The sequence below is a fragment of the Carcharodon carcharias genome, chromosome 5 (genome assembly GCF_017639515.1).
Source record: "Carcharodon carcharias isolate sCarCar2 chromosome 5, sCarCar2.pri, whole genome shotgun sequence".
In the NCBI taxonomy this organism is placed as follows: Eukaryota; Metazoa; Chordata; class Chondrichthyes; order Lamniformes; family Lamnidae; genus Carcharodon; species Carcharodon carcharias.
The window spans coordinates 50,321,955-50,349,841 of record NC_054471.1 but is presented as its reverse complement, the minus strand read 5'-3'; the positions used below and the strand labels follow the sequence as shown (position 1 = coordinate 50,349,841).

General features: G+C 40.2%; 1 protein-coding gene across 8 annotated transcripts in view; it reads right to left on the bottom strand.

The window, feature by feature from the left end:
* pdss2 (prenyl (decaprenyl) diphosphate synthase, subunit 2) overlaps positions 1-27,887 on the bottom strand; it is a 221,873-nt gene that overhangs the window by 16,997 nt on the left and 176,989 nt on the right. For 7 of the 8 annotated variants that reach the window (XM_041187216.1, XM_041187215.1, XM_041187221.1 and 4 more), the window contains exons 5-8: positions 27,808-27,882; positions 22,123-22,290; positions 10,562-10,693; positions 1,161-1,196 (exon numbers count right to left, since the gene is read on the bottom strand). In XM_041187216.1, the coding sequence (XP_041043150.1) occupies positions 1,161-1,196; positions 10,562-10,693; positions 22,123-22,290; positions 27,808-27,882 (411 nt within the window). The remainder of the gene's footprint in view (positions 1-1,160; positions 1,197-10,561; positions 10,694-22,122; positions 22,291-27,807; positions 27,883-27,887) is intronic. The other variant, XM_041187217.1, reaches the window with a different exon arrangement.

The following is a 27,887-nucleotide window of genomic DNA, read 5'->3' as shown; positions in this document are numbered from 1 at the left end:
CTAAGTGGAGTAGAACTTCTTCAGGGTTTTGTTTTTCCCTGTGACAGATTCACTTTGAATTCCGATATGAACAGGGAGGACAAGGGGATACTCCAATTGTATATAACGCACTGTTCAAATCCTTGGAAAGAGCAGCATTTATTAGGGAATCCCAAGATGACCATTGGAAACAGTCACTAGCCTACCAGAAAACAGATTTTTTTTGTTCTTTTACAGGATGTGGCATCGCTGTCAAGGCCAGCATTTGTTGCCCATCCCTAATTGCTGCTCCAGCCTACCAATTCTTTCTAGAATCAATCTCCATTAATTCTAGCAGGGTGGTCACTTGATCAATCTTGTGATTACAGTGCAGAATAAGACTTACAACCCTCCATTACATCATCCAACTGACACTTGAAAGAGTCTCTGATCACCCAGATGACCCATGCTTGCCTCATAGATCAACCTATTGATGCTGGCGATCAGCCTATTGGCTCGTTTCTGCATTACCTCTGTGGTTTCAATGTTTCCACGGGTGCCTTGCTGACCATGGTTGATATAGACTGTTGATATAGACCACGACTGTTTCTTCACCTTCCCTTGCCTGTTCAGACTGAGATCAATTGACTCAGCACAGGCCAAGAAGCAAACCTGTAATCTTCCTGATCTGTATAGCTCAAGTAGGCACTGCACAAATCTGCTGCGCAGCCAGGGGGAAGCTTATCTGCTCTCTTGCTGTGCCATTTTCTTATTTTTATATTTGTCCTTTTAAGCGGTTTTTATTGGGGGTGGATAGTCACAAGAAAGAAGACAATCATAGAGAACAGAGGGTCCTACCTCAGATAGAAGGCTGAGATAACACATTGGTGAGTCCTACCATATCTGAGCTTGTTTGTTCATTAAGGGCACTATTTCAGATTGAAGGGCTGCAGAAGGACTGACAGAATCCAATCTCCCATCTATGTATTACTTATTCATAAATATCTGACCACAATCAAAAATATTAATATTCTTACACTTAAAGAGGGAATATAATTACTGGAAAATATTTGCCCTTCCAACATGTGTTTAATTGATAACTTTTGTGATATGCAAAAATAATTCTATTAGCATAATCAATCTTGTTTCTTTAATATATTAATATACACCAGCTATAATAGATTAAAAAGTGAAGAACATACCTTGGCGTAATCAGCTTGCCTTCCATTCACTTTAGCCTAAAAACAGAGACAAGCTGGTGAACAACAAACACTTTGCATCAATGACTCAACTGGAAATTAATAAACTAAAATGCAATCTGCTAGCTCATTTTAATTTGATTTATTCATCATCATTGCCTGTTCTGTTAAAAAGTTCTGCAGGACATAAGGTTCCCTAGACTAGGTTTCATATTGTAATACTGACATTTTAAACTGGTTACAGTGGGCATTAAGATTTGAAAACCTAGGCCCTTATCTCATTTCTGTAGTTATGGCTCTCATGATCAGTGGACTATAAAATTTGGTCAATACCAACCAGTTTACTCCTTTGGACAGTTACACCTAAACTGTGCTGGGACAAGTATTCTTGCAAATCGCATAGATGGGAAGTAGAGAGCTTTAAAATAAACAAGAGGGGTGGGGATCAAGTTTGGGTAGAGGTAGCAATTCAAGGTGCAGAGTCAAGGCAGGAGAGCAAATGAGGGTCAGAGAATGGCAGGAAGGGACAGAGAGAAAAAACCTAAGAATACATCAACAGTCAAGACTAGATGTTACAAAGGTAATAAAGAGACAAATACTGTGTGCGGTTTTGGTCTCCTTATTTAAGGGAGGATGTAAATGCATTGGAGGAGGTTCAGAGAAGGTTTACTAGATTGATACCTGGAATGAGTGGGTTGTCTTATGGGGAAAGATTGGACAGACTGGGCTTGTTTCCATTGGAGTTTAGAAGAGTGAGGGGTGATTTGATTGAAGTAGACAAGATCCTGAATGGCCTTGACAAGGTGGACATCGAAAGGATGTTTCCTCTTGTGGGTGAGTCCAGAACTAGGGGGCACTGTTTTAAAATTAGGGTTCGCCCTTTTAGGACAGAGAGATGAGGAGAATTTTGTTCTCTCAGAGGGTTGTGCGACTTTGGAATTCTCTACCTCAGAAGGTGGTGGAGGCGGGGTCATTGAATATTTTTAAGACAGAGGTAGATTGATTCCCTTGCCTAACAAGAATCCAAGGTTATTGGGGTTAGATGGAAATGTGGAAATTGGAACACAAACCAATCAGCCATGGTCTTGACGAATGGCAGAGCAGGCTCGAGGGGCCGAATGGTCTACTCCTGCTCTTATTTTTTAATGTTAAGTTCCAACTCAGCAAATCAGAATCTTTTGTGTCAAGAGTCATGCTTACAAATGGTTGTCCCACAATCACCTCAGAAGTGGAAGCATGGAATCATTAAGCTTCAGTTTCTCCGTCTTCTTGTTCCTATAAAAGGCTAGCTAATTTTAATAATTTTATTTCAAATGCATTATAGTCACTGACTACACCAGTATTCTTCATCCCTTTGTTCCACTACCGGCAGCAAGGTCTTCAGCTTCCTGGTTTTCCTACGTTTCCTACATTACAACAGTAACTACAATTCAAAAAGTACTTCATTGGCTGTGAAGCACTTTTGAGACGTCCAGTGGTTGTGCGTAGCACTTTATAAATGAAAGTCATTTTCTTTCTTTCAACTCTGCAGAATTGCCCTCATTAAACCCCTCTACCTCTCCCTCCTCCTTTAAAAAGCTTCACATCGCCCAGATCTTTGACCAAGTGTCTAGTTGTTGCTCTTAACCTTTCCTTTCCTGGGTCAGTCTTCACTTACCATTATTCACTTATTTGTGAAGTGCCTTTGGATGCTTGTAATCTAAAAGTGCTTTATAAATACAAGTTACTGTTGTCAATTAAATTTCATCTGGACTTGAGTTCCTTGGTTTGAATAGTCAACAAAAGTCCATATGTACACCTGGTTTACAGGGACAGCATATATAAAAGATCCATCTTCTGCTATTTGGATTTCATTAAATACAAGCTTTGTGCACTGTGCAGCTTTTTTGCTGCATAGAATCTTCCCATTTTGAAAGGAATATTTATATTTGGCTTGCACTGAGTCTCCACTGTACCCACCCATCGCCACAATTCTTTCTTCAATCAAGGGCAGGCCTGGCCGAGTTGCTGCAGACTTGTGTACAGCTGCTGTCAGTATCATTATTTGGAGGGAGAGCAAATGGTTCACTTCGGCAGGATAGAATTAATTCAGTCAATTCTCCTTCCCTTCTTCCCGCCCACACAAAAATAAATGAAGAAGCTTTTAGCCATTACAGCCTTGCCGGTGACTAGTGAAGTATGCCTCGCCAGAGTTTCACTTGGAATTGAACTCGTAACTCCCAGTGTGGAACCCAATTCTGTGCAGCTAGACCTACCGGCAGTCAAGGTAAATGTTAAAAATTGGTGGTGTTGATTGAGGAACAAATGTTGGCCAGGAACTGGGAAAGTTCCTTCACTCCTTTGTGAACAGCACCATGGGATATTCCACACCCATCCTGAGCAAACAAATGCACTTTGATTTAACACACCATCCAAAGGACAGAGCCTCCAATAATGCAGGACTCCCTCAACACTGAAGCATCAGCCTTGATTATGGGGTGAAGCATGAAAACGTAATCGAGTGTTCCATATTCCATGACTTGGTGGCACAAAATGCATTCCATTTCTAAAAAATGCAATAACTAGTCGTCAGTTTTCATCGTTTTTTTCCAGTAGCTTTTCTCGAAAACAGAAACAGCTGATAGAAAATGCTAAAAGCAACAAAAAAGCGTATTTTTTAAAACAGTTAAAAGGATAGCGAAATGGTACAAGAGCCTGGAAATCATTATCAACCTGCAGTGAAAACACAACACTGAAGAAACTGCCATAACACTTTGGCTTAATAAGCATACACAGAATGCAGCTGCAAGTTTCAGCACGCAATTAACCTGGTGTTCTGGGTTTACATCACTAAACTAATTATCCTGAAATGCCACGCTGTTACTTTACAAATTCGAGTTGCATTTTATTGGTATGAAAGTACTTATACAACATGCCTTTGACTTTCCCTGTGTGATGGAACTCAGTCATCTCATACATTCACATTATGAAAAAGTTCAAGTGCGAGACTCCAGAACTATCGCTCTTTTGCTGGTAAAAGTATTAGTCACTCTGACACTGTAGGACCACAGTAAGCAAAACAGTAAGTGACACAGCTCTGTTCCTACTGGCTGCAGGCTTCTACATTGGCAAACTCAATGAGAAAGGTTTATAGGATACTGTTGTGAGCCATCTAGTGAGTGCTCCTCTGATGTCAGAGATAAAGTCATTTAAAGGACATTATCGGGGAAAAGGTCAGGAAACTACCTTCTGTCTGGTCATTCTACACCATGTCTGAATGCATTTGATCCCGACAGTTGGTCCCCAAAATGGAACATGAGTTCAGCTCCACAGCACTAACAATTATCACTTTGATCAGTAGCAAATTAGATATAAATTTACGGGGTCACATGAAAACAAGATAGATGGTTTCCTTCGTCCTTTGAATTTAACTCAATTGCCACATACAAAGACACAGAATACCTGCATTTATATAACACCTTTAATATGGTAAAAGTCTTCAGGCACTTTCATGAAGCAAATGGATCTGAGCAGTAGCGCATGAAGAATTAAGAGTGGTATCTCATGACAAATTCAGAAGTAGGGCTTGATGTTGATCTTGAGGTGGGAATCGAAGTAGCAAGGCAGAAGTACTTTATTGAGAGTGATCCAAAGCATCAGGTCCCGATGGCTGAAGGTTTTCCCACCAATGTTAGGGTGAAGGTGGAAGAAAAAGGGAAGAATGCAAATACCAGGATCAGATAAACAAAGGAAAAAAAAGCTCAAGGAGAAGAAAAAGTGCTCTATCAGCTTCTTTCAAAGTCCTAAAAGACTGAAGCAAATCATCCATAAGCCTTCTGTATTCTAAGGAATACAAGCCTAGCCTATGCAATGTGTCCTCATAACTTAACCCCAGGAGTTTGGTACAATTCTGGTGAATCTGTGCTGCATTCCTTCCAATATCAATATATCCTTTCTAACCTCCTCTCCAAAAGGGTCTCTGCTCCTTGGCAGTTTACTGTTGCCTTCCCACATTCTATACGTATAATGCTACGAGGTGGTCAGCTGGAGAACTTCTATGTGCTGCTGAGACAGCAGTATATGCAATTAAGATTTCTGATTGGTTTGCCCCTTTGCATTCTCTTCACTATCAAGGAGTGGTAGGGGTGCGACTAGCTCCTAGTGATCTGTGCCCAGCGCTGCCCCACCACACCCCCATCCCAACTTTACACTTACTCTCTCCCCGAAACTTCCTCAGTTTTCTTTGGCTGTGCCTTTGATTCCACAACCCTGAAACTCTCCACATTTCCCTTTGCTCCTTCCCCTTGGCATCTATTATTTTGTTCCCCTCAATATAAAGACATCTTCCTACATGTGAAGAGCATTATATGAATCTATGCCTGGCTACCGACTCCATCCTTCTGCATGGGCCAATGCCTGAGACCGAACCAGGCCGTTCATAATCTGTCCATTATCTCATTCTGAGGCTCGGTGTCAAATTTTGTTAAATACAGCTCTTTTGAAGCACCTTGGGACGTTTGCCTATGTTCAATAATGATATTAAACCTATGTTGCATTTAATTGGTGCTTTTCATGACCACCAGGTGTTTTAAAGCACCTTACAGCCAGCTAAGTGCTTTTTGAAGTGTAGTTGCTGTTATAATGTAGGAAACACAGCAGCCAATTTGCACACAGCAAACTCCCTTAAAGAGCAAGGTGATAATGACCAGACATTCCGTTTGTGTGATGCTGATTGAGGGATAATGGTTAGTCAGGACACCGGGGATAACTTGCTAGCTCTTCTTCAGAGCAGTGCCACATATCTTTTACAGCTGAGTGGATCTTTCAGCTGAGTGGTCAGACAGGGCCTCTATTTAATGCCTCCTTCAAAAGATGGCAGACACCGGCAGAACTGCATTGGAACATCAGCCTTGATTTTTGTGCTCAATCCCTGGATTGAGGCTTGAATCTGCAACCATATGGTTCGGGTTGGGGGGGGCTGGTGGGGGGGGGGGGCACCAGTGGGAGGTGGAGAGTGCTACCAACTGAGCCACAGCTGACACCTATATAAATGCAATTTGTTGTTGTAGTTGTAGATGGTTCCTTGTAAGCTGGGTCCTCAGTAAAAATTTTCTTTCTTCAAATGTCCATTATCATGACCACCTAATGAAACTTTGGTGTATCTGGTCTCAACGGTTGTTGCCTACTAAAGAATGGAAGTTTTGGAGTGTCCTATATTTTATCCTTTGCTGTTATACTCCCTATTTAGGCTTAGAATATAGGATGTCCAGTTAAATACAGTACTGGAATGTTGCTGGTATCTGACACAATATCCCAAATTGACTCAGCAGTTTCATCAGAGTGTGGAAGAAAAACAGAGAAGTGGAAAAGATTTGATGATGGGGAGAATCTTTGATTAAGTATATTATAAACTGGGAGTGGAGAGTGGTGGTAAAGTCGGTAGGCCTGCTTGATGAGGGAGAAGAAAATTAAGAGAGAATAAATACCAATTTGAATTGTACAAACTCATCTATGAACCAAGAGGGCAAGATTAAAACTAGGGGACACTGTTTTGAAGAATAAGAGGTCTCCCTTTTAAGACAGAGATGAGGAGAATTTTTTCCTCTCAGAGGGTCGTTAATATGTGGAATTCTCTTCCCCAGAAAATAGAGGAGGCTGGGTCATTAAATTTATTTAAGGCTGAGTTAAGATTTTTGATAGATAAGGAAATCAAGGGTTATGGGAGGGCAGATAGGAAAGTGGAGTCGAGACCACAACCAGATCAGACATCTTATTGAATGGCAGAGCAGGCCCAAAGGGCTGAATGGCCTACTCCTGCTCCTAAGTCCTATGTTCCCCACTTAAATTGTCGGTTTCTTAAATAGCAGGACACGGAAGGTAATACAGGAGCTGCCTTGGGTAATCACACTTGACCTTTCAGATCTAGTGCACCTTGTGAGATAACCTTTTGGTTATGGTTCAGGTCAGTGATATGAAATGGAATTCTCCTCAAAAGGGAAAAAAGAATATTTTAAAAACTGGAGGTGTGCCTAGGTTTATCAGCTCCTCCCATGAATGTGTACTTGTCACTGATTTAATTTGAATTTAACAATTTTCAGTATTTTATTAGAAGAACACCATTAGGCTTTATTAACAATGAAGTCTGAGGGTTAACTGCCTATAACAAAAACACATTTTCTGCTACAGTTCCTTTTCAATCTGATTCACAGTAATGAAGATTCAGAGTACTCCTGGGACAAATGATTAAAAGCTACACTTTCAGAGCATTAATTAAAGCTATTCTGAGGACCAGGTGGAGTAAGACGTTATTACCCATACACAGCAGGGACTGTTTAATAAAAACATACTCAGATTCCATGCCCACTGATTTTGCAAAAACTGGACACTGTACTGCTCTCACTATGTAGTGTGCATGCTCCTATAAAAACACACTTCTATTTTCAGGTAAAAGAAAAACCAGAAGAGTTTTGAGTTACTTTTAATAGCTCCAGATTCATTTTGACAAAATAAGCATCTTGTTGGTGTTTTTCAGTGAATGAAAGAGTTCTCTAATTTTCTTAAATATAGTGCCCTTAAAATAAAGAAAACCTTGAGGCCACATCACTGACATATTCTTATTTCACTGCATGCAAAAACATTGGCTCTGATGGAGTAATCCCTAAAACAGGATGAAACACACACCAATTTTATTGTTTTTGTATTTGTAACAAGGGTGACCATTGTTTGAACTAATGACCAAACACTGAAGCAGTTGGACAAATGTATTCTTCAAATAGGTAACACAGAGCAATCAGATAAATCAGTTTCTACAAGTCTCCTACATTTCCTCACATGCCGCAACTCCAAACTAATTCTATATTTATATGATTCGGCACTTTCCACAACATAGATCCTTAGAATTATACTGCAGGTAAAGCTGCCATTTGGCCCACTGCACCTGTGCCAGCTCTCTGCAAGGAATACCCATTTAACCGCATTTCTTTCTCCACCCAAATTTTGATTTTTAAAAAAATATTTAAGCCACTGTTTCTGCTAAGGTATTCTATGCCAACCAATCTTCATCTTTTTGGTGATGATCTTAAATTTATGCTCTTCAGTTATTAATTCATAGATCAGTGTAAATAATTTTCCTTAATTACCTTGTTACAATTTTGAACACCTCTATCTCTGCTCTAATGAAAAGAGCCAGGTTTCTATAGTCTCTCCTCATAACCAATGCCTCTCATCCCTGACCATTAACTTATGAATCGCTTATGTACCCTTTCTATAGTCTTGGCTTCCTAAAGCACAGTAACCAAAACTGCGCAAAATATCCTAACTCTTGCCTAGCCAATGATTTTTACGGAGTTAACATGCTTTCTTGTGCTTGGGTTTGACACCTCTATGAATAAAACCTAGGATTCCATATGTTTTTCTTTAGAAAAAGAAATTGTGATTTTCATTGCTGTGTCCTTATATATCCAAACTTACTTTTATGCACTATTGCAGGAAAGCTGCATATGGTGACACAACTATGCTCAACCAGAATGGAGAATATTGGGTGAATTCTTTGACAATCCCACCTGAAGAATGCACTATACTAAGTACAAAAGCAAAATACTGTGGATTCTGGAAATCTGAAATAAGTACAGAAAAGGTTGGAAATGCTTAGTAGGTCTGGTAACATCTGTGCAGACAGAAGCTGAGTTAACACATCAGGTCAATGGCTTTTCATCAGAACTTTTCAACCAGTTGCTACTGAGCATTTTATTTCAGCATCCACAGTGTTTTGCTATGGTACTGGAGTCATAGACACTCTTGCAAAATAAATCCAGCTGCTGGCATACAACGAAAGGCTAGGTAGACACCAAGTTCCCTAAGATAAAGGCAAAATACTGTGGATTCTTCAGTTCTCTGAAGAGGAGTCATACAGGCACGGAACATTAACTCTGTCTTTCTCTCCACAGATGCTGTTAGACTTGCTGAGTTTTTCCAGCATTTTTAGTTTTTGTCAACAAGTTCCCTAACCCATGAGATTCGCTCCTCAGCCGGGCACCTGATCATTCCTTCAATATGCTGCTATTTTTGGCTTTCAAAATCAGTTTACAGCATCACAATATTGACAAGGTATATGCACAGTAAATGGATGTTTTCTGAAGCATCTAAATGAACATAGTCTAAGCCTGAGCAATTGTGACAACATTTCAACCCTAAGTACACATTAATTGCGCTCCATTTGCACCTGCTGTAAAGTACCTCTAACTTAATTGATTTTTCTGAGCAAAAGTGAATAGCCCTCTTCCTGAAGTCTGCTTGGATCAATATATTAACACATCAACATACTTTGTCCCCTTCAAAGGAACCACACAAACCCAGAAATCTTGTCTACATTATGACCTCCATTTTGAGCGTGATCTTTCAAACCTGCGATTTAAAAACTAAGCAAAAACCACATGAAGCATGGTCAAAGTTCCTTTTTGCCACAATAATGAGACAATGTTGAACATTTGCACTTTTAAAGTTTTGTTTAGGGCATTTCCTTCAATTATTTGTTACATGTGTAGCGAGTTGTGTTTAATCAAATTTTGATCAGATCGTTTACTATTGCTAAGAAGAAAAATATCTTAAGTAACCTAACAGCTGAAATATACAATCGGGTGTGGGAAATTAGTTGGTGTCAGCAGGGGAAGCAATCATTTTTCATCTGCCTCCCTTTTGCTAATTTCCTTAAATCTGTGTCCTCTGGTTAATGACTTACCCGCAATCACCCTTGCATCATTCTACTTGTATCTGTCACAACACGGACACAACATGGAGAAAGAGACACCTTTGGAGGCCATGTATTATCAATTGGTTGCAACATTGCTGGGCTCAAATGAGGAAAAATCAGGTAGGTTTCCTGACTGCTATACAATGAGTTGCTGTAAAGCGTTTGTATATGGAATCCATTGTAAAGCTATGCACAGTCAAACAGCCTGTTACCACTTACTGTCAATGTTCCAATGTGAAGAACGTCCACTTCAGCAAAGGTGCCCGTCACTCATATTACTGAACCGCATTGACAGTCAGCACCTTATGGAGAGGGAGCGCATTGATCTGGGCAAGACTAGTGTTTGAAATGTACTAAAGGAATTTATTTTTGTAACATGACACAATGTTCCCTAATATTGTGCTCTAAATCTGCAGGATACGGGAAGTACATTCCCATGCCAATGGATCGAATAAATAAGGAAACAAAATTGTCAATAATAGATTTTATAAAAAAACTTAAGAGCCAGCTAAATTCCTAACCAGGAGCTCAAGTAGGTTTCTGAGCCTCTTCTTTGAAACGGGATGTTTAGTCTTGACTTCCAGCAAGGACTGCTACCACTTGCTAACTACACCTGTGTTCATAACTTGTGCTTTATAGGTCAGTAACATAACCTGCAATGCCCTGTGAACCGTACCTGTTTAAGTTGATTCATCCAAGTGTCCCGACCTGAAGCCTCCTGATGCAAGATTACTGGAGCAGAGTTCAAACTAAAAGGCATCGTGTCACAGGAAGTTTCCACAACAAATGGCTGAAGGTCAGAATTCAGCTGGAAAATCATAAGAGTAAAGTCTAAATGGTGAGGATCAAAACGGGTGAATCAAACAAACATTTTTTATTTAATCAAACAAGAATGTAATGATATATGACAAAACCTCAATCATTCAGCAGCTCAAAAACACTAATTAGGAACTGCGTATCTCAGCACGCAGAGGTTCAAAGGGCTGTGTCAAACTGGCAGAATCTTGTGATTGTGAGCAAGGCAACTGTGTCAGTAAAAAAAAATGGATAGAAAGAGAGAGAGAGAGAAAAAAAAACCTGGAACGTTTTTAAAAGAAAACAACCCGTAAAATGCTGAACATGAGGCAGCAACAATTCCCTTCATTCAGCCTATCCATTTTCAGCCTCTTCTGTGCAACTGCGTGTTTTTTCCTTTCTGTTATGCCCTCAATGTATTTTTTAAAAATTTCTAATCAACGAGCAACGCCATGAGAACTCTGCTAGTCCATCATATTGAAAATCTTGTACATCAAATGCAGCACCATAGCATGTCCATTGATGAGCTTGCATTATGACAGCATAATTTTTCTGGCCAATCACATTGTAGAACCAGAAATTGACCAACTGCATTATAGAACTAGAAAACAATCTGTCAAAATGATCCGAGAGCCAGCACTGTAGCGTAATTTTCGTCCGTTGCATTTTTGTGACAAATGCATCCCATTCTCCATCCCCTTAACATTTACATTTATATAAAACACATTAACATTTCAATTAATTATTGGGGTTGGAAATCTTACTATGAAAAATCTCAAACTTCTCCCGCCCAATAGCTTTAATTTTCTCTCTTCATCCCCACCCCTGTGTAAAGTCAACATATTTAAACCCTGGGGGGGGGGGGGGGGTTGCACAGGGCTCTTTTTCCACAACGAGACAGCAGCACATCAGGCATCAAAAATACTTATTTTTTCTAAGACTCTTTCAGATTTTCTTCAGGGTTACGTTTTGATTATTGGAAGCCATTTTTTTTATTTTCAGGGGCTCCTTTGACCTAAAGAATCAAGTTAGAAACCAATCTGTTCTCGAAGGAGGAATTTGCAAACTCGCTCTATGTCTCCATTAAAGGATATTAAAGAAACAGGAAACTTAGTGCTGGACAGGCAGCCAAGAACCCAACACCAATTAAACAGTTTCACTTCATTTACAACCTCCCCACCCACCCCCAATCCCACTGTTCTTTCATTGTCCTCCAGTGGCTGATATGAAAGCAAACTCAAGGATGGTCAGGCTCCCAACTTTTTCTACACATCAAAGCTTTTTAAAAATTAATACACAAGCATAATGACAGCCAATAAAAGCTTGTATACAAACAGACACTCGTATAGCAGAAACACAAAAAAAAATATTAAGCAAATAGAAAAAACTGGATTTCCCTGACAAAATGTTTTTCTCCCTACTTTAAACTTGACTCGAGAGATTATTGGGCAAATATAAAACTCTCTTTTCATGATGTAGAAATCGTTGTTCCCTTTACATTTGGTATTCTTGCGAATTGTCCTAATGAATGCAAGATGAAAAGTTACATGTCTTTTTTCAGCAATACTCAAGTTCTGTACTACCAAATGGCAACAAATATAAGAGAGGAAGAAAGCCATTAGAAAAAAATATTATTTTTTCCTTGATTATTATTGTTCCAGTAGTAGTTCCAGTAGTTTGCAAACTTGAAAGCCAGGCCTAGGATGAGACTTTTAGAAGGAAAAATCATAAATAAATGAGATAATCTTTAAGTGCGAAAGTCTACAATGTTGCCTGTTGCCCACACACTCACTATCACCCTGAGAGGCCTTCTTCACCCAACCCCCTCTCCACCCAACCCCCCTCTCCACCCAACCCCCCTCTCCTTCCTTAGTTTCTCGCTCTCTTACTCCCCTCTCTCTCCCTCCCCCGCATTTCCCAGCCCTCCTTCTCTTGGGCACAGCTGGAACTGCTTTACCTGCAGTGGATCTGCCATTATCTTGGCTTTCGTCTTTCCCACGCTGCCACTCCAGCTCTTCCAATTACAGTTTTCCTTCCTTGCACTCTTGCTGCTCCTCCAAACATAGATTCTGTCTCTCGAGGAGCATCAATATCGGCAGATAGGTGCAGCCATCATGGGAGAGACAGAATCTGATTGGAGGATGGCAGATTTCCTTCTCTAATGCCCTTTAGGGAAGTAAATCTGCCATCCTTACCTGGTCTGGCCTACATGGGACTCTAGATCCACAGTGATGTGGCTGACTTTTAACTTCCCACAGAAATGGTCTAGCAAGCCACTCAGTTCAAGGACATTTAGGGTAGGGCAACAAATGCCCGGCCAGCAATGCTCACATCCCAAGAAAGAATTAAAAGAAAAAGAGCAGCCACCCACAGATTGTCTCTTATACTTGCTCACTGCTCCTCCAATCAAACACTGTGTTTTCCCTCTCTCAACAAGGTGCCTGTACCTGCAATTGTTCAGCCCCAGAGCTAGAAGGAGCAATAATGTAAGGTAATATTGCACAGGGGTGATCGTTCTTGAATTTTTCACCCCCATATTTGCTTTTCTGTGGACTACTTGTGATGTTTCAAGGATGACCCTGTGTATTTTGAACCCTGTGCCACATTGATGAACTCCAGCCTTTAGCTCAATTCAGACCTGACATGAAGGCAGCATGAAAGGTGCAGCAGACCACACTGACGACTCCAGTTCCTCCTTTACTTGAGGGAATTTGACACCTGTATGCACAGTCCCCCAATTTATAGTCTATTCTGGTTTGATCATGTTGGAACACTTTAAAGTTCATTTCAATGCTACTTATGCATCAGTACTCAGTCAAATGTCCAGCTTTTTAACATTAATATTCCCCAACATTAATTTCTGTGAAAGCTTGTGTGAAAAATTTTGCAAGATTAGTGGTCCAATTATCACATTTGCATTGCGAACTGGGTCAGTTTGACACTTCATTATTCATTAACTGCACTATTAGGATTTTAGGTGTGATTATTGTCAGCATTTTGCATTAAATGGATGTATCTTTGTATTACAGAATACCTTTTGAAGTGTCCTGTTAAAATGCATACCAGGGTTAGGAAGATAAACTGTCAGGAAAAATTATATACTGAATAGAAATATTAGGTTGATTTAATATAAGATCCTTGTTATATTATAGACTCAATAAGGCATATATAATGCGCTTTAACAGTGTGTGGTAAATTACAATCCATTTCTGAAAAAAGGGACAAGCTGTTGAAGTTTTTGTCTTGCACTCATCAGGACAGACAAGGAAAGAAACCTCAAAGAGAACAATATATACTGCATGAGAAGAGGGTGCTGATAGTTTGGCAAGTGGATTCTGACTGGGAGAGCTGTTGCAAAGGATAATATACCAGGGAACAGTTGCCAGACTTTTGTTTAAATTCAAGCCAGGCAAGCCAACTCTGGTCAAGTCATTGCCATGGGAAATGAACCAGGGAATGGCTGTCCCCTAAGCTTTTGTTTATTTGAAAAAGGTACAATGCATGGACATGTTCTTTTCATCTGAAAAGCACTTTTCAGGACCAAAAGCGATGCTTCCTTTGAAATGTGGTGTTCTTGCAAATCTATCCTGATAAATGCAAGATGAAAAGCACTAATAGCATTTCTCCTTTTTTAAGCAACACTCAAGTTCTGGACTACCAAGTAATTATCATTCATTTCTTCATAAAAGGTTGAAGGCATACCCTTCCACTAATTAGACTACCTTTAATAATTATAATACAATGGTTTTACTTTCATCAAGGAGTAGGAGTAAATTCTGTTCCCATTGGTAGTCAGGAAAACCATTCTAATTCTTAAAGGGATGAATAGGTTCATTCTTACTGGGCAATGCAATCTGGTCTTAATTCACAATTGCATATTATTCAATTTTTTAGCATTGAAGTCAAACTGTTAATTAGGTTGCCAAATAAAGATATCAACCAACTCATTTTAGTGCAAAGACTTACTTTGAAGAGTGGATGTTTTAGGCAAACTCTACCCCATTTCTAAAAACCTACACACCCTCAACATACATAGGCAGCAAAAGAAGGCAGGTAAGGGAAATAAAGAGAAAAAGGAAAATGAGAAAGAAGGCAACAACCTGACATGATGCATGTTAACATCCACCATTCAAATGGTCATGACTATTCTCAAGTTTAACTTACATTTTCAAAAGTAAACTAATATTGCAAGTTAGGAGTGTTAACCCGGCTGCATTAATTGTTATGAATTAATTTGCACCACTCCACACACAAGCCAATTTCTCCAGCTAAAACAGTACCAGACTAAAATATACTTGCGGAAATACAAATAAAATAAACCTTCTATTCAACTTCTATGGGTATCAGGTTAAATAAAGCATGCAAGGATAAGCCCAACAACTACAGGCTAGTCAGTTTAACCTCAGTAGTGGGAAAGCTGTTTTGAAATGATAATTCAGAACAAAATCAACAGTCAATTGGGCAAATCCAGATTTATTAAGGAAAGCCAGCGCAGGTTTGTTAAGGACAAATCATGTTTAACAAATTGCTTGAGTTTTTTGATGACGTAACAGAGAGGGTTGATGAGTGCCATGTAGCTGATGTGGTGCTCACGGACTTCCAAAAGGCATTTGATAAAGTGCCACATAACAGGCGCATTAGCAAAGTTGAAGCCCATGGAACAAAAGGGACAGTGGGAGCACAAGGACTGACAGGAAAGAGAGAGTAGAGGTAAACAGTTGTTTTCAGACTGGAGGAAAATATATATTGGGGTTCCCCAAGGGCAGTGATAGGAGCACCTTTCTTGAACTATATCAATGGCATAGACTTTGGTGTACAGGTCACAATTTCAAAATTTGGAAGTACTATGAACTGTGAGGAGGATAGTAATCAACTTCAAGAGGACTGCGACAGGCTGGTGGAATCTGCAGGCAAGTGGTTGTTGCAATTTAATGCAGAGAAGTGTGAAGTGATACATTTTGGTGAAATGAACATGGAGAGATAATATAAAATAAAAAGTACAATTCTAAAGGGGATGCAAGAACAGAGCAACCAGAGGGTATATATGCATATATCATTGAAGGTGGCAGGGTATGTTGAGAAAGTGGTTAATAAAGCATACAGGATCTTAGCCTTTATAAATAGAGGCACAGAATACAAAAGCAAGGAAGTTATGATGAGCCTTTATAAAACACTGGTTCAGCTTCAACTGGAGTATTGGGTCCAATTCTGAACACCACATTTCAGGAAGGATGTGAAGGCATGAGCGAGGGCGAGGAAAAGATGCATGAGAATAGTTCCAAGGATAAGGAACTTCAGTTATATGGATATATTAGAGAATCTGGGGCTGTTCACTTTGCTGAAGAGGAGGTTCGATAGAGGTGTTCAAAATCAGGAGGGGTCTGGACAGAATGGATTGGGAGAAACTGTTTCCATTCCCAGTAGGGCCAAGAGCCACAGGATGCCAAGTTAAGGTATTCGGCAAAAGAAACAACAGTGACATGAGGAAAAGCCTTTTTCCCCAGCGAGTGGTTAGGACCAGAATACGAGATGGAGACAGATTTAACTGAGGCTTTCAAAAGAGAATTGGATAATTATCTGAAGCAAAACATTTGTAGGGGTATGGGAAAAAAGCGTGGGAGTCGGACTAGGCACGTTGCTCTTCCAGAGGGCTGACATTTTTTTTATTCATTCATGAGATGTGGACATCGCTGGCTGGGCTAGCATTTATTGCCCACCCCTAATCGCCCTTGAGAAAGTGGTGGTGAACTGCCTACTTGAACTGCTGAATTCCATATGGTGTAGGTACACCCACAGTTCCGTTCAGGAGAGTATTCCAGGACTTTTGACTCAGTGACACTGAAGGAACGGCGATATATTTCCAAGTCAGGAAGGTGAGTGGCTTGGAGGGAAATTTCCAGGTGGTGGTATTCCATCTATCTGCTGCCCTTGTCCTTCTAGATATTAGAGGTTGTGTGTTTGGAAGGTGTTGTCAAAGGAGCCTTGGTGAGTTCCTGCAATGCATCTTGTAGTTGGTACACACTGCTGCTACTGTGCGTCGGTGGTGGAGAGAGTGAATGTTTGTGGATGGGGTGCCAATCAAGCGGACTGCTTTGATCTGGATGGGGTCAAGCTTCTTGAGTGCTGTTGGAGCTGCACTCATCCAGGCAAGTAGGGAGTATTCTATCACATTTCTCACTTGTGTCTTGTAGATGCTAGACAAGCTTTGGGGGAGTCAGAAGGTGAGTTACTTGTCGTAGGATTCTTTCTTCTCCGCCGATGCTGCCAGACCTGCTGAGCTTTTCCAGGTAATTCTGTTTTTGTTTTGGATTTCCAGCATCTGCAGTTTTTTGTTTTTATTGCAGGATTCCTAGTCTTTGACTTGCTCTTGTAGCCACAGTATTTATATGGCTAGTCCAGTTCAGTTTCTGGTTAATGGTACCTCCAGGAAGTTGATAGTGGGGAATTCAGAGATGATTGTGCCATTGAATGTTAAGGGACGATGGTTAGATTCTCTCTTGTTGGAGATGGTCATTGCCTGACATTTGTGTGGCATGAACGTTATCTGCCACTTGTCAGCCCAAGCCTGGATATTGTCCAGGTCTTGCTGCATTTGGACATGGACTGTTTCAGTATCTGAGGAATCACAAATGGTGAACATTGTGCAATCATCAGCGAGCATCCCCACTTCTGACCTTCTGACGGAAGGAAGGTCATTGATGAAGCAGCTGAAGATGGTTAGGCCTAGGACACAACCCTGAGGAACTCCTGCAGTGATGTCCTGGCAGTGAGATGACTGACCTCTGACAACCGCAACCATCTTCCTTTGTGCTAGGTATGACTCCAACCACCGAAGAGTTTTCCTCCTAATTCCCAGTTTCGTTAGGGCTCCTTGATGCCACACTCGGTCAAGTGCTGCCTTGATGTCAAAGGCAGTCACTCTTACTTCACCTCGGGAGTTCAGCTCTTTTGTCCATCCTTGAACCAAGACTGTAATGAGGTCAGGAGCTGAGTGGCCCTGGCAGAACCCAAACTGAGCGTCAGTGAGGAGGTTATTGCCCAGCAAGTGCCACTTGATGGCACTGTTGATGACCCCTTCCATTACTTTATTGATGCTTGAGAGTAAACTGGGCAATAATTGGCCGGGTTGGATTTGTTCTGCTTCTTGAGTACAGGGCATCTCCTAGGAAATTTTCCATATTGCCGGGTAGATTCCAGTGTTGTAACTGTACAGGAACAGCTTGGCTAGGGACACGGCAAGTTCTGGAGCACAAGTCTTCAGTACTATTGCTGGAATATTGTCAGGACCCATAATCGTTGCAGTGTCCAGTTCCTTCAGTCATTTTTTAATATCACATGGAGTGAATCGAATTGGCTGAATACTGGCATCTGTGATGCTGGGAACCTCCGCAGGAGGCCGAGATAGATATAACTCATTCAGCATTTCTAGCTGAATGCTTCAACCTTATCTTTTGCACTGATGTGCTGGGCTCCCCCATCATTGTGGATGGGGATATCTGTGGAGCCGCCTCCTCCAGTGAATTGTTTAATTGTCCACCACCATTCACGACTGGATGTGGCAGGACTGCAGAGCTTAGATCTGATCTGTTGATCGTGGAATCGCTTAGCTGTCTATTGCTTGCAGCTTGTGCTGTTTAGCACGCAAGGAGTCTTGTGCTGTAGCTTCACCAGGTTGACACCTTATTTTTAGATATGTCTGGTGCTGCTCCTGGCATGCCCTCCTGCACTCTTCATTGATCCAGAGTTGATGGTAATGGTAGAGTGGGGGATATGCCAGGCCATGAGGTTTCAGATTGTGTTTGCGTACAATTCTGCTGCTGCTGATGGCCCACAATGCCTCGTGAATGCCCAGTCTTGAGTTGCTAGATCTGTTCAAAACCTATCCCATTTAGCACGGTAGTAGTGCCACACAACATGATGGAGGATATTCTCAATGTGAAGGCAGGACTTTGTCTTCACAATGTCTGGTAGTCACTCCTGCCGATACTGTCATGGACAGGTGCATCAGCGGCAGGCAGGTTGGTGAAGATGAGGTCAAGTATGTTTTTCCCTCTTGTTGGTTCCCCTCAACACCTATCACAGACTCAGTCTAGCAGCTATGTTTCTTAGGACTCGGTGAGCTCGGTCAGTGATGGTACTTCTGAGCACTCTTGGTGATGGACATTAAGTCGGCCACCCAGAGTACATTCTGCGTCCTTGACCCCCTCAGTGCTTTATCCAACTGACTTCCAACACAGAGGAGCACTGTTTCATTAAATGAGGGGGGACGGGATGTGGTAATCAGCAAGAGGTTTCCTTGCCCTGATGCCATGAGACTTCATGCCATCCAGAGCTGATGCTGAGGACTCCCAGGGCAATTCTGACTGTATACCACTGTGCCGCCACCTCTGCTGAGTCTGTCCTGCCCATGGGACATACCCAGGGATGGTGATGGTGGTGTCTGGGGCATAATCGGTAAGGTATGATTCTATGAGGATGACTATGTCAGGCTGTTGCTTGACTAGTCTGTGAGACAGCTCTCCCAATTTTTGGACAAGCCCCCAGATGTTAGTAAGGAGGATTTTGTAGGGTCAACAGGGTTGAGTTTGCTGTTGTTGTTTCCAGCGACTAGGTCGATGCCAGGCGGTCTGTCCTGTTTCAAACCGTCCTAGACTTAATATAACTGAGTGGCTTGCTAGGCCATTTCAGAGGGCGTTTAAGAGTGAACCACATTGCTGTGGTTCTGGAGTCACATGTAGGCCAGCAGATTTCCTTTATTAAAGGATATTAGTGAACCAGATGGGTTTTTATGACAAGGGACATTGGTTTCATGGTCCTCATCAGACTTTTAATTCCTGATTTTTATTGAATTCAAATTCCACCATTTGCTGTGGTGGGATTCATACCTAGATCCCCAGAGCACTACCCTGGCTCTCTGGATTACTAGTCAAGCGACAATACCACCACGCCACTGCCTCCCCTGGACATGGACAAGCTGGGCCAAATAGCCTTCTTCTGTGCTGTAACCATTCTATGATTCTATCAATAATAAAGTGCAATAAGGATTGTCATCATAGTAGCTAAAGAAAATTAGACTTGTAAAGCATTTCTGAACTCCTGTTCTTTTACTTAATAATAGCTCAAAACATCTGGTTAAAGCAAAGGTGCTAATGCTTGATAAGGGATTGCTATTTATCCAATTAGCAATACTTTATGAATAAGCTTGTGTGGTCCCCAACATAACGGATGCCAGTTGGAAAAACTTGCACTTGGTCCAGTCATATCCAGCACAAAGAAGAAAACTGCATTTAAAAAACATTATATAGTTAAGAGCTCAATTGAGGCTTACTGGCAATCCACGTGAACACTCCTTTTTTTCTAAATCTAACAAAATAAGGAAATTCCATTCAGGCAGCCAGATGTTAACTATATATTTATTTACACCAAGGGAATTAGACTAGGTAAAATTTATAATATTGTGCCTAATAAATTTATACAATGCTACCACAATGCAAGAGAGAATTCTTTATAGTTTACCCAAAATATCTAGAACAGCTTTTTCAACTAAAAAACACTGCCTGTTACACAAAACAAAACTATTTTCTGCCATTATTCCTGGTACCACTAGGGCAGTCCAAACACAATTTAGCATGCCTGTCTGGGAAAGGACTTCTTGTAGCTGGTGCACATCTTGACAGCTGCTACTTTGCATAAACAGAAAGCTGCCCGCCTTGAAATCAAGTGTAAAACTTGTCAGAAACTTTTTGAGGAAGATAAGCAATAATTTAGTAAGTAGAATTAAGACTTTTTAAACAATGAAGTAAACCATTAACACTAATGAGTGAAATAGAACAGAATAGATGTGGTGCTCTTCGGGATAGATTTATATATTACATAGAGATATTAAGTAAACACAGAGTACATGACAAAGTCACATGGCTATGGGAAAAGCCTTGACCATTCAATATATATCCTTGAAGGAGTGAATGGCTTCCACTGCAAGCTCACATTTCTTGTTTAACCCATGATAAATCGTAGGCCTGAAAAGTAAGAAAGTTAACAAATCCAACACAAGAGGAACTATTTTATAGGAATATAATTTATGTGCTGGAATAATTTAGGCTGATAACAATTTGGTGGAATGAGCGATTAATCAGGCCCCATGTGACAGAGTCATGTGCAAGCACATAATTAGTTAGAAATTAACCATATTTATTTGTATTCAAGTGTAGCCAGTATTTCGTCTCCATAAAGAACAAATTAAAGAAGCAACTTCAAGTAATAGGAGAGATTGTCTGGCTACTCATTAAATCTGGCACAATTCCTTCAAAGGCTGCTGCTAATAGTAACACGCTGACACTAAAAAGCAACTGGTAAGTCAGCCATCTTAAATTACAGCAAAGTTATACTTCATTTGAGATGGAGCAATAGAATGACAAAACAAACCTAACATTGAACTTACTCGAAATCTGTCACTAAAGCTATACTTAACAACAATATGGTAAATCTATCCTCAAATATCAAGCAAGAAACCAAATTTTTGATTGCAATCTTCACAATTATTCAATGAGGGTTTTTTTAAAGGTTAATTTCATTAGTTACAATTACTCGGTTCTCAGTTAAAAGACCCAAATCACAGAACTGAATTTGTCTGGAACCCTGGCCACTTCTGCAGACCAAATTCCCCCTGTATTGCCAATTTCCCAAGGAAGGGAATTGGGAAAATGTGACTGCAGCAATACTGCTCAAGAACAACTTTTCCTAGGTTGACCTAGCACCAACTAAGTTACAATAATCAGAAGGCTCTACAAGTTAAACTGAACATTTATTAAATTAGTGGACAAACAATGAAAACCACAACAATAGATATGGTCAATATGACACTTGCTGGTTGCTTTTGGTTTCTTTTTTTAAATACAAAAGGAATTGTCCTAATGATGAGATGATAAGTTTTGCACAGAATGGCATGAACAGCAAATTAATCCAATCACTTTCCTTTTCCTTCCCGAGGGTAAAGTGGATGGTGTGGAGTGAGGGCATGGGAATGTTAATAGCATAAATAATAATTAACTGTGGTCACAGATGCACTTAGAAAGAGACTTTGTCCAATTGTGGTTTTAGTGTCAATCTGGAACTGTAACTAATCTTTTAAATACAGTTTGCTCTGGTGGTCTCAGTTTCTGTTTGGTGAAGTTGCTGAACATTAGGGAAAATTTCAACATCCATGATGATGATTGATGATGGAGTTATGCTTCAGCTTGAAGACATTATTATAAAAATTAACTAACACCATACTGAAAAGACCATTCAGACGCACAAACTTCCATCACAGAGGCAAGCACTTGGGTCAACTTACTTGCAATCTATCATATCCCAAAATCACTAATATGGCAATTTTCCATCATTAAATATTCATGATTGTAATGGTCCATCTATTTTCATTACATTATGGAAGCTGCTTACTTTGTGAGCTAAAGACATGTGTTTTCCGTATTGAAATGCCATTTCTTGAACTTCTGTGTCATGTTTCGCCAGCTGCATTGCACCTTGACAACTCTTTGCCAGCAAAGCACCATGCGATAGAAAAATCCGCTCCTCCCAGTTAGTCATCAGGATGTCATCAGTAACCTTCTAAGAGTAAACATATCAGTTACCACTATTGTGGGATTATGAGTAATAAATGCACCTCCAGATATACCTGTGCATTCAGGAGCAATACATGGATTAATGACCTATGGCAAGTCTTCTACTAGAAATAAAGCAGAAACATAACTAAATAAATCTTATGCATAAAGGATCACAATCAGTAATAATTTCAAAACAAAGGTGATCAATGCTGTCAGATGGCCTCATTTTTGAATCATTCCAATCGCAAAGAGACACCCAAATTATTAATACGTTAGAAACTTCAGTTGCTGGTGTCAGACTCAATCATATATAGGAAATAATTTCTCATTTATGAGATAATCACTAGCCCCTTGCTCCTGCTTTCATTGGATGGTTCATTTACTTGAGAATTAAAAAATACAAGCCCTGGGAACTGAGCAATTCATAGCTACCCACAATATGATCTTGAAGAGGTGACTGGGAAAAACAAAATGTAGTTACTTTTGTGTGACTATCTAAAGTTTCCATTTTTCTTAATACAGAAAATCTCTCAATATATAAGCAGGGTGGACTATTTGTTCTGGTGGATCTCACTTTCTAAAAATAAACCTAATTGCTAAGAAGGAAATGAGGGAGGAACTCAAGAAAATTACAGTCGCCAGGGAAGTGGTCCTGAGTAAATTGTTGGAGCTGCGGGCTGACAAGTCCCTGGGTTCTGGTCGATTACATCCTAGGGTCTTAAAGGAAGTGGCTAGTGAGATAGTTGATGCATTGGTTTTAAATTTCCAAAATTACTTAGATTCGGGGAAAGTTCCATTAAAATAGCAAATGCAACTCCTTTCTTCCAACAGGGAGGGAAACAGAAAGCAGAAGCTACAGGACAGTTAGCTTAACATTTGTCATAGGGAAAACATTAGAAGTTATTACTAAAGACATAGCAAGGCAAAAATTCAACGTAATCAGACAGAGTCAACATGGTTTTATGAAAGGGAAATCATGTTTAACCAACTTATTGGAGTTCTTTGAGGAAGTTAAGATGTGCTGTGGATAAAGTGGAACCTGTGGATTTACTGTACTTAGATTTCCAGAAGGCATTTGATAGGGTGCCACATCAAAGGTCACTGTAGAGAATAAAAGCTCATGGTGTAGTGGTAACATATTGGCATGAATAGAAGATTGGCTGGCTAACAGGAAACAGAGAGTAGGCATAAGTGGGTCTTTTTCTGGTTGGCAGGATGTAATGAGTGGTGTGCCACAGGGATCAGTGCTGGGACCTCAACATTTTACAATTTATATAAATGACTTAGGTGAAGGGACCAAAGGCATAGTCGTTAAATTTGCTGATGACACAAATATAGGTAGGAAGATAAATTGCAAAGAGGACATACGAAGGCTACAAAGGGATATAGCTAGGTTAAGTGAGTGGGCAAAGATCTGGAAAATGGAGTATAATGTGGGAAAATGTGAAATTATCCATTTTGGCAGGAAGAATAAAAAATAAGCATATTATCTAAATGATGAGAGACTGAAGAGCTCCAAGCCAGTGCAGACTCAATGGGCCTCCTTCTGCACTGTAAAGATACTATGATACTGAGATGCAGAGGGACCTGGGTCCTTGCGCATGAATCACAAAAGGTTAGTGTGCAGGTACAACAAGTAATTAGGAAAGCTAAGAGAATGTTATCATTTATTACGAGGGGAATTGAATACAAAAGTGGGAAGGTTATGCTTCGGTTATACAGGGCATTGGTGATACCGCATCTTAGTATTGTGTGCAGTATTGGTCAAAAGCATTGGAAGCAGTTCAGAGAAGGTTTACTAGACTAGTGTCTGGAATGGGCAAGTGTCTTATGATTGGACAGGCTAGGTTTGTATCTGCTGGAGTTTAGAAGAGTAAGAGGCAACTTGATTGAAGCATAAGATTCTGAGGGGTCTTGACAGGTTGGGTGTGAAAGGATGTTTCCTCTTGTGGGAAATCTAGAACTAGGGGTCAAAGTTTAAAAAAAGGTGTTGCCCATTTAAGACAGAGATGAGGAGACATTCTCTCTCTCATAGGGTCATGAGTTTTTGGAATTCTCTTACTCAAAAGGTGGAAGCAGAGTCTTTGAATATTTTTAAGGCAGAGGTAGACAGATTCTTGATAAGCGAGGGGGTGAAAGGTTATCGGGGGTAGCAGGAATGTAACCTCAACTTCACAATCAGATCAGCCATGATCTTATTGAATGGCGGAGCAGGCTCGAGGGCTGTGTGGCCTGCACTCCTGCCCTGAGTTCAAGAGTTCGTATGCAGTTGGTCTGAATAGCAAGGAAGCTAAGGAGATATTAATTTCCTGAAATTGTTTTGCTTTATTGGTCTATACTTTGCGTACATAATTGAATGTAGAGTAACTGCAAGAGGGCCTACTTTGATAGATCAGGTGTAACTTGTTTCTCATCAAACTGTAAAACTGCAGTGATCCCTGCAGCATATTCCCAACCTCACTATAATGTTGCTCTTGAGTTTAGCAGGCTGCTTGAAGCAATGAAGTACTAGCTGAAAAAATAACGTGCGGTACCCCAAGAAACAGATGGCAATTAATTGTCAGTTGGGGACTCCCTTTCTAATTAACACACTTTGAGTTGCAATTTTTCCAGATGCATTTACACCCAGATCAGAATTCCATTATTTTGGTTGTGAGGAGGAAAGATGAGCGAAATGAGCAATTTTGCTCCATTTATATTAGTGGACAGTTTGGAGTATAGGTTATATTACAAAATCATTACTTCACTATGACCAACAATTTTAGTTTTTGTGGGATTTTTAGCTTCCTAAGTTCACAGCTCCAGATATAGGAAATGCACAGGTCCAGAGACTGCATTGTTGCAAGAGTGTATGGCACTGAAAGGGAAACTATGAGCCTAGAGCATTTTGTGAATAGAGATGCTGCTGGCAAAAGCATGCATGAGAGAGAACTTTCAGCACATCACCACAGAAAGGAAAACATGCACTGGAATGACTACAGGATCTAAATGAAGCATCCCTAGGGTCAGTAGATTGAATGTTTAAGCATCATTGCACATCAGGGAGTCAAATCTAAAAATCACATCTCAATATTGACATTTGAGAGCCAACTTTATCACAAAATTGTTTATTTTCAGCCCTGTGTGCAAAATGAAAATACTTGTTAAAAAAAAAATCCATTAAAGCTGCCTGGCAATCTGTAATCACCTTCTCTTCTCAACCTAACAAAATAAGAAAATTTCATTCCAGCAACCAGATGTTAAACACATATTTATTTAGACCAAGAGAATTAGACTACATATAACTATCTGCAGTTTACATGCAAATTGCAACAATTTTCAGCAGCGCTGGGCTGAAAGCACATTCAACCTTTGCTTTCCCAGGCCAAATGTATTAAGAGAAATAGGTGCTACAAAGAATGGACAGGTACAGTTCAGCCTACATCAAATAAAAAGGTTTGAACAGCCTAAACCACAAATTATGCATAATTATGACTCAAATCGTGAGAATCCACAACTATGACATATAGGCATCGTTGGACACACATGGGACTGAGACCTGAAAGGTGCTAGAAACATAAGGGAAGCAGTAGGCCATTTAGCGCCTTGAGACTGTGCCACCACTCAATGATCTGCACCTCAACTCTGTTTACCCACCTTTGTATAAGTTTTGATACACTTACCTAACTAAAGTTCATCAATCTTACTTCATCCTATATTTACAGACTTTTGGAGGGGCCGAGTTCCAGATTACCACCACACTGGTGTTTCCTAATTTTAACTCCTAAATGACCTAACTTTAATTTTAGGATGATGTCTTTTTGTCCTGGATTCCTCCACCAATGGACATAAGTTTTTTTTTGCACCTAATCGATCAAATCACTTGATCATTTTAAGTACCTCAGATAGATAACTTTATAACCTCCGAAACTCAAGGGCACACAAGCCAAGTTTCTACTTCATAATTTAAACTTTGGCATCATCCCAGTATAATTGTGCTATATTCCTTCCAAGGCCAATATACTATTCCTAAGGTATAATGACCAAAACTGAATGCAATCGTCCAAATGGGGTCTGTCTGAGACTCTGTATAACATTAATATTACTCCGTCACTCTTGCATTCCAACCCTTTTCAGGTAAAAAGACTCCATTCATTCCATTAGCCTTCCTCTGCAATCATTTTAACAATTTTAAAAGGCTTTTTCACTTCTTAGTACATCCAAAGTCGAAATATGCAACTGTATCCAATTAAGTATTGGGAAGACTGAAGCCATTGTTTTCAGCCCCTCCTTCAAACTCCATTGCCTCACTATCAACTACATCCTGCTCCCTGGCAACCTTGGAGCTACATTTGATCCTGGAATAAGCTCTGACTTCATTTGTGCTACCATTAGGACTGATTAGGACGGTCTATTTCTACCTCTGTAACATGGTCCATCTCAGCTCATCAGCTGCTGAAACCCTCATTCATGCTTTTATTACTTCTTGGCTAATGTCTCAATTTCTATCCCCCATAAACTTGGTGATACAAAGCTCTGTTGCCAATGTCTTAATTCACAGCAGGTCCTATTTCCTTATCACCCCTGTGCTCGCCAACCTAGAGTGGCTCCTGATCAAGCAACGCCTTCGTTTTAAAATTCTCATCCTTGCTTTCAAAACCCTCCATGGCCTCACCCCTCCCTATCTCTAATTTACTCCACTCTCACAACCTTCAGATATCTGCCCCCCACCCCCCCACCTTTAATTCAGTCTCTTGAGCATCCTCAATTTTAATTGCTCCATCAATGGTGCCATGCTTTCAGCTGTCTAGGCTCTATGCTCTGTGATTTCCTCCTACGCCTCTGCACCTCTCCACCTTGTTCTCCTTTTTTAAGGGGCTCCTTACAACCTAACTCTGTGACCAAGCTTTTGGTCATCTGACCTAACATCTCCTTATGTGGCTTGGTGTCATATTTTGTTTTATAATGCTCCTGTGAAGCATCTTGGGACGTGTTATTACGTTAAAGGTGCCACATAAATACTAGCTGGAGAGTAAAAGTGTCAGTACTTAAGGTCAACCTCAGAAAAGCATTCTCTACTTCGTTTTCACTCTCAGCAGCTAGCTTTTAATCTTAGTTATGGCTCTTTTCCAATCAAACCAGTTTGGATTGGAACCCAGGTCCTAAAAGAAATTGTTGTAACCTACTTCAGCCCCCTCATCTGAGTTACAAAGGACAGTGCAACAATTAAGAGTCATTAAATATTTGCAGTATTTTCCATTTTAAACTGAAGACTTCCACTATTTTGCAGTGTTTTCTCCCCCCAGCGTTGATAAGTCTATTAAAATTGATGTTTAGACTTTTAATTGCATTTGACTAAAAGTCCGTCTTCTCAGAAATAGAAGAAATTAATGTTTCCCTTTATTGTTTACTGTCCTTTCACTCTTTGATCATAGGGAATGTGGAGATTTATTTTTAACACTATATATATATATATATATATATACGTTCCTCAAATAGTTCATGGTTTTACAAAGGAAACACAATAAAGTGATTATATTACCTCATCAGTTCGAGCATTTTCGTAATACACGCCTTGAACCAAGTCTCCAATTGCACTTGATACAAGCTCCACAACCTGCA